Raw genomic sequence first — 11,089 nt, 5'->3', positions numbered from 1 at the left:
GCTTGAACAGTCGCATGTTGATTCACGTACATATCTTGTTAGAACCACGTACATGCTGATTTGAACCACCCACATGCAATCGGGGTTCGGAATCATCGATGAGTGGGGTAGAGGGGTAATAAAGACAATTCAACCCACTCATCAATGATTTAGAAATTCTGCTCGCATGCGGATGGTTCTGATGAGATATGTCGCATGCAGGTGGTTCTAAAGATATGTGCATTTTTTCTAAAGAGATAATGTATTCTTTTCTGTGGAGTAAAGAAAGTTTTTTTCCTCAAATCAATAACACTAACTAAAACCTAAGGTTTATTCTCTGATCACGCCAAGATCCAGCCAGTATACCCTTAAAAACGTCCATTTTCTATAGAGTAGTGATAAACTACTACTATTAAACTACTTTCACATTGCAAGAGAGAAAAGTAACGGGCTCCATTCTTTTTTACTTTTTTTCAAAATTGATGACACAATAATGAAGCCAACTTTTCACTCTCTCGCAATGTGAAAGAAGTTTAGGAGAGTGTAGCCTTAGCATTATTCTCTTCCATACCGTCCTAAAGAAGTGAGAAACAATATGGTATTCCATTGCCAGACATAAGTCATTTATCACTGTGATCCACGGACTAGAACAAATATCTGGAATTATGCACTAAATCCTTCAGTAATCAGAAGTAAAATTTGAAATTAGCCAAAACTTACATTCTCCCGCCCTTTTCCAGCCATTTCCCCCCCCCCCCCCCCCCCCTTCTTATTTTCTTTTGTAAATGTTACCAGTAGCAAGCAAGATTGGACAACAATAGCGTCCATTCTCACTTGTATTCCCCATAATTTGTTGGGGGTAAATTTAAGGTCCCTCAAATCTGTCAGAAAGTCGTAACACACGTTGCGGTGTTTTACCACAAGAGTTACTATGATACCCTCTGTCGGAGCTGCCAAGATCATGCTGGCAAATGAAATCGCCACGAGGAAACTTTTATTCTGCTGCACGCTAAATTCTTCACTGCATACTCATGTTTTATGCATGCACATCTTTTGCAAACAATTTTTTAACCTGTCAGCCAAAGCCAACAATAACGTCACGAAGGGTAAGACCAGTACTCAGATAAATTCTAGTTCTAAATTATGAAATACTTGTTATCACTTTACCTGCTCCAAGGTCAAAAACATAATCGCGTTCCATGAGCCCAACCGAGCAAAGTTTGGGATGAATCCCTTGTAAAAAGCCAATGGTCCCTGTAGGTAGCAGTTGTTATATTTCTAATAGTAGATGACTGCATATGAATATACAAATTGTTTCTACAGACATCACACATGCAATATTCTAAGATGCGCACAATGCATGTATACCAGCACTCATTTAGAATGGAACGCAGCAAAAGGGGCCATTGAAGTCTGATGACTGAAAGGATATGAATGATGACTGTAATGCGTGTACCAATACTAAAAAAACATGCATCACCTAAGTTGTTATTTCACGTTATGTAACTTGAAAAACTTTAGATGTTGTGTAACATTTATAATGACTCAAATACGCAGTAACTCTACGTTATTACAATATAGTGTACACTATTTTGATATAACATGCGTTATTGCAGTATAACCTATGTTATTTCAATATAATTTATAGTAGAACCTCGAAAGTATTTTCTTCTTTTGCTTTGTGTAAGACCTAATATTTCAATATTTACTTTTGAATTGTTTGTTAACCCTTGATGGGCTTTTCTCAATGTCGTGATATGCTGGTGATTGTGAACTTAAAATTTGTGAAGAATGTGAATTATTTGACAAGATATGTGAATTTGTGATGATATATTCGGACATCTATTATGGGAATTGTTAGTAAATTAGTATGCATTAAATTAATTTTTTTTATTTTTAAAAATATTTTAATTTTTTATCTGAAATCATGCTCCTATTTATTAAAATCATTACGGTTATTTTTCCTTTGTTTTAAATTAGGAAACAAGTAACCGATTTTATGTGTTATGCTATATGCCCTCTAACCTCACGAGAGAGAGCGTTATGTTGTATGTTTTCCTTTTTTTTCCAGGAGAAATTATGTTGTATACTATCGTTACTTTCAACATTGGTGTATACATCAATTTGTTTCTAACCAACTAACCAGAAAACTATAGATGCTAAGGGGTTAACTGATAAAATTTGGAAAGTCACAAGAATCAAATACACGGTACAACAAAACACGGTCGAAAGTACAAAAAATCATAACATCTAATTCCTTGTGATAGCAATGAAAGAAAGAAGATGAATGAGAAGAACATACATCATTTTTCATTGTCTTGACGAAACAGTCGAGTGTGCTTTTGTAGGCAGAATCTCCCATCATTCTTGACTTAACCTGAAAACGAACATCTTTTTGCTCAGCTGAAGAGTAACATATATGCTAAAATTTCTTCTTCTCAAAGGCAATGTAATAATGGAGCAGCAAATGATTTTTGACGTTAGTTTACATACAGCACTAAAGAAACATAATCACATATCATTTTGTATGAAACTGAACAAATTACAGTGAAATTATTCTTCTAATTTATATCACGGATAAACTTGAAGGTATATTACAACTAACATGGTAGTCATTGATGAATAACTCTTTATGCTGGTGAGCTCACCAGAACATTTCAGAAAGGATTGAGCTAGGGTGTGAAAAGATGGAAAAACTTTTGAAGTTTGAATAATTTTTGAACGAACAGAAGTATTTCCCAACCATGATTAATAAGTTAAAGCTTCTTCAAGAAGGTCTCTTGTGGTGGATGACCTTTCTACATTAGAGCGAGAATGCCTCCTCTATACGGTATTAATGAAAGAAGCATGCTTTTGAGAGTAAAAACACAAATACATGCTGAAACAACCTTTCCTCATAACAAAGGATTCAACTAGGGAGTGGGATCATGGCGAAGTATCCATTAATTTGAGCCGCATGCTATCAAAAGTGCGAAAAGAATGTAGTATATTGTTGGTAAGTTGTCATTTCTGCCTTTTATCCTTATACCCCTTAAAAATAAAAGAAGTACAGCAAAATGGAAATGATATCATGTCTAAAGTCCAAAAATATGCCAATTTTCACTACATGCTAACATGTGGAAAAATTCTTATGTTCCAAGAAAGATGTTACTAGTAAAATGAGAACAATGGTAAAGTTTACTGCTAACTGTACAAAACACTCAATGCCTTTAGATAGTAATCACTAGAATAACGTTGGGATTGACTGTTGAAGAAAGTTTACCACATCGACAGGGGAGCCAATGCAGACAGCAAAAAAACCAGCCCCAAGACCAGATAAAAGGTGAGTGAAAACGTTGTCTGAAAATCCCGGAATTTTCAGTATGGTCTGCAGACATGATGATTGGAGTGAAAAATATGGAACAAGAAAGAGGAAACAGAAAACAAAGATGAGTAGCTGTCTATACCTCTTTCACTTGATCATAGCTGGCCAACTCTGCAGCATTTATTATAGCATTCCGTGCAATGTTAGGACCCACCCCAGTCCATAGAGCACCCACTCCTTCCTACAAGGTAAAGATAAACTCAGCAGACCTTAAACTAAGGATAAGTTCAGCTGAATGTTAAATTTGCTACAATGATGATAATAAGTTAAGTCTCAAAGCAAAACCTGCTTGACTATTGTAGAATAAGCACTTAGAGCTCCTGAATAACGTCTCGGGACACCAGGAGCAAGCTTCCCTTCGGCTTGAAGTCGTACTTTCACTAGATCAGTTGGATTTGCTACGGCAATTGCTAGTGCGCCTATAGATACACAACACATTCATATGTCAAGAACAAGTATAAAGACGAGCAAACAAGTGTCGTTCTCTCGTACCAATTTTCCGTACTCACCAGTTGTAAGCCCAGCAAGTATTTTCTTGGTTAAAGGAATATCTCCAACAAAATTATCGCCAACATAGAAATTTTTAACCTGCCAAGTAAATCCATATTCTAAACGTTGTAATGCATAAATTGTAAATAACACGATCCATCTAATGTTGATCTAAGGAGATAGCTGGGATTACCGGGTCATACAATCCAATTCTCAACCCTCCATTAATACACTGACGATGTAATCCCGGAACAATGCCCTTCCAGAGTGCGGCTAAACCCTCCTCTCTAGCAACAGTAGCGACAGTTCCCAACAGCCCTCTGTATTTAGGTAATGCCAGTGTATCCTCGACAACTGCTTTCTTCTGCAGCTGAAGCCTGACTTTGGCAGTGTCCAGGGGAAGGGTGCAGACCTGCAATAGATCCGAAAATGATAATCAGTGTTTAATCTAGAACTTGGTCTAGATCTGATCATGGACTTATCCAAATAATTGGAGAAGTTCTCGAATTATGTCATTTTTCTCAAAGCTTTTGCACGAAAACCATCACTGAGTTAATGAGCGAAACACTTTTTTAGTTATCATGAAAAAAATATAGCTACTTTGTGAATCTATAGAAGTAAGTTCCTTTGGGGGTGGGTTCAGGTGATTTTTTACGCATACACCCTTCAAGATTAGTACCCTCAAAAGATATTTGCTGCATATGTGCCCTTTGGAAAGTGTTAACTTTCTATCTGTAAGCAACCAAGTATTTATTTCTACGAGTTAAATATGGTTATCTAATTTTTTTTTATTGACTGATATGTCATGTAGTTATTAGTCTAGAAATTGATTGGTAGGAGATTGATAGGCCAATTATGATCTTTTGTGATTCTTTCAGGCTCATTTCTATCGTATTTAGATCAAACTCATTCAAATGATTGATAGGGACCCCCCAGCCTCCAAATTTTCTTGAACTACGTGAATAGTTTCTCTAGTTTATTATTAAATCTTTTACGCAGTGTCACAAAATTAAGAGAGCTTCAACCACCAAAAATTTAAAAAAAAAAAATCTAAAGAGAAAAAATAGTAAGCTTCTTTTTTTTTTAAAAGGGAGACAGAATAAATTTGCTACCTTTTATAAACTAAGTAGTTTAAGGAAACTTCTTTCTCCATCATTTTAGTCACGGCTTATTTTCACTTTAATAGCCTGAAGTTTCACCCTTTCGTAAATTAGATACCCGAAAGTTCTCTTTTGACAATTCGGTACCCCTAAGTGTAAAAAAGTCGATCTTGATTTTGATAAAGAATATCAACTTAGAAAAGCGAAGGAGTAACAAATTGTCCACCGAATTTTAAGTTCATAAAAAAGTGATAAGGAAGTTAGGGCACTAAATTGTCAAAAACAGAACTTTAGGTCATCAAAGCACAAAAGGGTGAAACTTTGGAGTACCAAAATGCAAATAATCCTTTAATCAATAACAGACTGCTTAAGCTCCTGTAACTAAGAAAACTACAGCATTAACGATCCAAACGAATCAAGTACAAAGTCAACCAACTATAATACTCAACAATGCAGATCGAAATTCCTCCAGTAACTGCAATTTTCCAAAAAAAAAGAAAAATCAACAAACAAAGGCGATTGGATCTCCATGAACGTACCTCAGCGAAGCAAGCGGCGATCGCGCTGCTCGCAAACCTCCCAGCGAACGAGATCTCGACCTTCGATCCATCGTCCCTCATGATCCTCAACCCAAAATTCGACGAAAATGAGAGAAGAAATAATAAAAAAAATTGGGGCTTTAGGGTTTCGTTCTGAGGACTGCTATTTATAGAGTAGAATCGAGGGGAGCTGAGAAATGGAAAGTTTGGACGTAAATTTGGTGAAGCAAAATTGGATCGGATTCCTTTGGATCCTCGTCAGCACCCCCTCATGATATTCGGTTGTAATAATCCGTTGACGATAAAAACCTTTTATTCCGAATTTACCCCTGGATTTTATTGATTTTGGGGTCCTCAAATAATTGGCACCTGTTCTCCCATCAAATGGGACATGTTCCATTATTCTGACCAATTGAAGAACTTTATTCCGGCAGAACTCCATAATTTTGGATGATTACCGTATAGCCCCTCCCAGTTTTCAGAGTATCAGAAAACCACCCTTCAAAGTTTGGGGGCTATTGACACCTCTCTTCAGCTTTCTATTTTTTTTCCCCCAAGAAATCCTCTCAGAGCGTGAATCATAATTTATTAATTTTTACGAGCAAAAACATCCTCATGTGTAATTTTACCCACTCATGTAAATATTGCATTTAAGATTAGGTGGATTTTATTTAAAAAAATATCTTAAAGTTGAGAAAGAGTTTTTTTATTACACCTAAACTCAAGATAGTTTTCGATAATTCGAAGGTCATGGGTTGTCTAACCAGGAATTTAGCTATGTTTTAGATCTATAGCTAAATTTCGATATTTCGATAGTTTTTAATATTTCCAAGGTCATGGGTTGTCTACTCAGGAATTTGGCTTATATTTTAGATCTATAGCTAAGACAATGGTTGTTGTTAGACAAATCAGAGTGGCGCAGCGAAAGCGTGGTGGGCCCATAACCCACAGGTCCTAGGATCGAAACCTGGCTCTGATATTTTAGAAGAGCTTTCAAGTTTTTGAAATTCTATTTTAAAGTAATTTTCACATTTATATTGGATTTGATAAATTACGCAAATTCCTTTCACATGTAATCTTATTATTTTTATATATTTATTTATTTACAAACTCTCTCTTCTAATACTTTATTCCGTCAACAGACTATATTCGTTTTGTAACAAGGTTTTGTAACAGTTTGAAGGTCTGATCATTTTACTTTAACTAAGGGCTATCTTCGTTCCACATTTTCTCATTCTAGCTCTGAAAGTAGTTTGTTTATACATTTTTATCATTTTTGCTAATTGCACAAATTTTGATTGGTGTAAGTTTGAGATCACCGCAATTTGTGGAGTCTAAAATGCAGAATTCTTCCTATGGAGATTGACCCAGGGAAGTTAGCCGGGTGCAATTTAAGAATATTAATAAAGTTAAAGAGTTTTCACATGCAAATCACTTTTACTTTTACTCAAATTGATACTTATCATTTTTTTTATATAGAAACCATCTAAACTTGCTTACATGTTTGCAATGTCATACATTCTGGCATATCCTGCTCATATTCTTTTTGGAATTCCACAAATATCATCATCCTTCTTCTTCTCTCTCCACCCCTCTTCTCCTTTCCCTTCATTACACCTCTCGCATCCTCATCTCCTATCCCTCTGTTTAACTTCTCCATCCTCACCTCCTATCCTTCCATTAAACCACGCTCACCCTCATCTTATACAACTTCTTCCTCCTCCTTTCACCTGTCCCCTCAAACCCGTCTCAAGGCAATTGATGCTAGATCTGAGGTGTAAGCCTAGAAAAGGGGGGATTTGTGTTTTTTTTTTTTTTTTTTTTGGTGTTTTTTTTTTTTTTTTTTTTTTTTTGGGTGGGGGGGGGAGGAGGTTGGAATAGGTTTGCTATAGTTTTTCACTAAAATACAGAATATGCAACGAAAATATAAAAAATAAAAGCGAACAGCCAAACCAAAAAACAACCCAGGAAATGTGAGATCTCTATAATGTTTAGGATAACAATCCTACGTCCATTCTTCCTTCCTACGAAGGGGCTTCCTCATTATAACTAGGTTGTAAGATCACATCCTAAAATCTACATGAAACCAGTTGTATAACCTAACTCCTCATAGATGAGTAACACCTAGCTCTAACTAGTCCCAACCCTCAATTATCACCGGCTTAAGTACGTCGTAAAAACAAGATAAACAAAGCTACCAAAATAGTTTAAGCACAAATTAAAAAGATCTTACAACATTTTTTCTAAGCAAACCGTTCTTCAAAAGATTGAAGCGAAGCTTGATGAAGAAACTATGATGATTTTGAATTCAAGGATAGCTCTCCTCACTAACATGATTTGAAAATGTTGAACACGATGAGAAAGAGTTTGAGGAGGCTCTGGAGTTTCGAATCACAAATGAAATATTCTTCACAAACCTAGAATAAATTCTCTCTTTTTAATCTCTTAAAAAACTCTCCTTTTCTCAAAGCATAGAGCCTCTCTAAAATATAATCTTTTCCTATCTTATATAGCCTCTGATAAATAATGAAAGAGATATTAAAATCATAGTGGAAGTTAGAGGAAAGGGGTCAATGAACGGTTTTGATTAACTCTTAAAATCTGCCAAAATACGTCGTTACCATCAATAGGCAATCCGACCATCGATGGTTCTCTGAGCACCATCGATGGTTGGCCATAGATAATCTTATGTTGATTTTAGCCTTAGAACCTTCAGCAATCTACAGTGAACCATCGATGGTCAAGGCTCATCGATGGTCTACACTGAACAACTAAAGAAATCATAGAAAGTTAAAATTAAATCATCGATGGACTATAGGGAACCGTAGATGGCCCCTTGAACTATCGATGGTGTACTGTGCACAATAGCAGATTTATAGATGGGTTATTTCGCTTTGTAACCTTCATATACATGTTTTTACCTGTACTATATCATCTCAAATAAATATTAGTACTAAATGAGAGTTTGTTATTACTCAAACAAGAGCCATTATATGGACTTTATCCTAACAATTGAAGGATAAGTTTCTTTAAAACAATTTATTGAATTGGTGAAAGGAAGGATGAGAGGACGAGGTGAAAATGAAGGGGAAAAGGAGAGGAGAGAGTATGAGAGCAGGAAGGAGTCGGTGTATTATGGCCGCCTGTTACACTTATCCAATAAAACCAATACATTCCCTAGTTCCGTGTTTGTGGGGGGGATAGAGAAGCGGCGGGAGGGAGATGATAAGGGCTGAGGAGGCAAGGGAGGGAGGGGAGAAGAAGACTTCAGGTGTTTTAATGTAAAACTGCAGAAGTTCGGAGAAAGTGGAGCTCAAAGATATTAAAACAGAACTTCACGGTGTCAAAGTTGAAAAAGGTCAAACGTCTACTTAGTTTGCTAGTAGAATCTTTAGGCTTTGAAACAAAAATTATTCCATCCTATAGAGTTATAACTCATAAAAACATGAATTTTGAACTTTGCTAATTCTAACTCATGAAATTGCAAATTATTTATCATTGAGTTAAAATAAGAGAAAATGGATAAAAATCATGGGTTATAGCTCATAAAATCTTGAATAATATCCTCATAATTTTTCCATTTGGTCAAAACAATAAAAATTAAATAAAAATTGTGAGAGCTCATGAAAATCATGAATTTTTAACTTCATTTAATTATCTCATATTTGGCCGAATCGAGCAAAAATGACTAAAATTAAGGATTGTAACTCATGCAATCATGAATTTTGAGCCGTGTTTAATTATTTAACATTGGGTCAAAATGAGAAAAAATTATAAAAAATTATTGATTATAGGTCATAAAGTCATGAATTTTCAACTCTGTAAAATTTCCGATTTCATGAGTTATTACCCATAATTTTGGGCCAACTTTAGTTGTTTCAACCCATTGCTAAATAATTCACAGAGTCCAATAATTCATGATTTCATAAGTTATAACCGATGATTTTTTGCTATATTTAGGTTTTTTGACCAATTGTCAAATAGTTTCATGATGGTCAAATTTCACGATTTTGTGAGCTATTATCCATGATTTTGGGCCATTTCTAGTCATTTTGAATTGTTGACAAATTATTTTATGATTTAATGCGCTAGTGCCAATAATTTTTTCATCTTTATTCATTTTTTTCTCATTATCAAATAGTTTTGTGATAGCCAAAATTCATGATTTTGTGAGCTACGACCCATGATTTTCTATCATTTTCAGTCATTTCAATCTTTTTTGAATAATTTCACATTGGCTAAAATTCACAATTCATGAGCTATGGTCCATGATTTTTTGTCATTTTAATTGTTTCAATCTATTAGAAAATAATTTTGTGGTGACTACACGATTACATGAGTTATAACCCATGATTTTTGGTTATTTTTAGTTATTTCTCCCTATTAGAAAATACTTTCATTCAAGCCAAAATTCATGATTCAATGAGCTATAACAAATTGTTTGTCATTTTTAGTCATTTTTACCCATTGGCAAATATTTTTATGGAGGAAAAAATCCACAATTTTGTGAGTTAGAACCCATAATTTTTTGCTACTTTTATTCATTTTGATCTGTTAGCAAATATTTATGAGAATGCCAAAATTTATGATTTCATGAGCCATAACACATTATTTTTGACTATTTTTAATTGTTTCGATATGTTTGCAAATAATTTTTCAAACACCAAAATTCATAATTTACTGAGCTTTAACCATAAATTTTGACCATTTTTAGTAATTTTGATACGTTATCAAATGGTTTCATGATGGCTAAAATTCACGATATCATGAGCATGATCATTTTAAGCAAAAAAACTAAATATAGCAAAAAAATAAATCGAAATGACTAGAAATTCACAATATCATAAGTTATAACCTATGATTTTTGGCCATTTTTAATCATTTGGGTTTATTGACAAATAATTTTGTGGAGTCCAAACTTCTTGATTTCATGAGTTATAAATCATCATTTAGCCATTTTTAGTCATTTCAACCTATTGGCATATATTTTTATGAAGGAAAAATTCACAATTTCATGACATAGAATTTTTGTTGTTTTTTATTTATCTTGACCCATTAGTAAATAATTTTGTGGAGGTTAAAATTCACAATTTCATAAAACACTAATACATTATTATTGACCATTTTTAATTGTTTTGACCCGTTAGCAAAATATTTTCTAGAGGTCAAAATTCATGATTTCATGAGCAATTAACCATAAATGTTTTCCATTTAGTCATTTCGACGCATTGTCAAAAGGTTTCGCGATTGACAAAATTTATGATTCAATGATCTATAACCCACGGTTATTGGATACTTTTAATGTTGTCTAACCATTTGTATATAATTTCATAGAGGTAAAACTTCACAATTTCATGAGCTAATATTTGGCCATTTAAGTCTTTTCAACCCATTGGTAAATAATTTCATATAATTTTATGAGCTATCACCCACAACTTTTGGCCAATTTTAATTGTTTTGACCCGCTACCGAACAATTTTATGGAAACCAAAATTTAAGATTTGATGAGCTATAACCCAAAAATTTGCGCCATTTTTAGTTGTCTTGACCTATCTGCAAAAGACAAATTTTATAATTCCATGAGCTATTATGCATAGTTTTCAATCATTTTTAGTCTT

General features: G+C 34.3%; 1 protein-coding gene across 1 annotated transcript; it reads right to left on the bottom strand.

Moving 5' to 3' along the window:
* On the bottom strand, positions 757–5,762 carry LOC109843172 (mitochondrial uncoupling protein 1-like). The gene is made up of 9 exons (XM_020412104.1): positions 5,472–5,762; positions 4,026–4,244; positions 3,853–3,931; positions 3,629–3,762; positions 3,426–3,524; positions 3,242–3,346; positions 2,282–2,356; positions 1,147–1,233; positions 757–1,051 (listed from the first exon to the last, which is right to left on the bottom strand). The coding sequence occupies exons 1-9, from the start codon at positions 5,550–5,552 to the stop codon at positions 1,016–1,018; spliced, it is 915 nt and encodes a 304-aa protein (XP_020267693.1). The 5' UTR covers positions 5,553–5,762; the 3' UTR covers positions 757–1,015.

This window comes from Asparagus officinalis, chromosome 5, assembly GCF_001876935.1.
Source record: "Asparagus officinalis chromosome 5, Aspof.V1, whole genome shotgun sequence".
NCBI classification, from domain to species: domain Eukaryota; kingdom Viridiplantae; phylum Streptophyta; class Magnoliopsida; order Asparagales; family Asparagaceae; genus Asparagus; species Asparagus officinalis.
The sequence above is the reverse complement of the archived record's forward strand: the minus strand, read 5'-3'. Positions and strand labels throughout refer to the sequence as shown.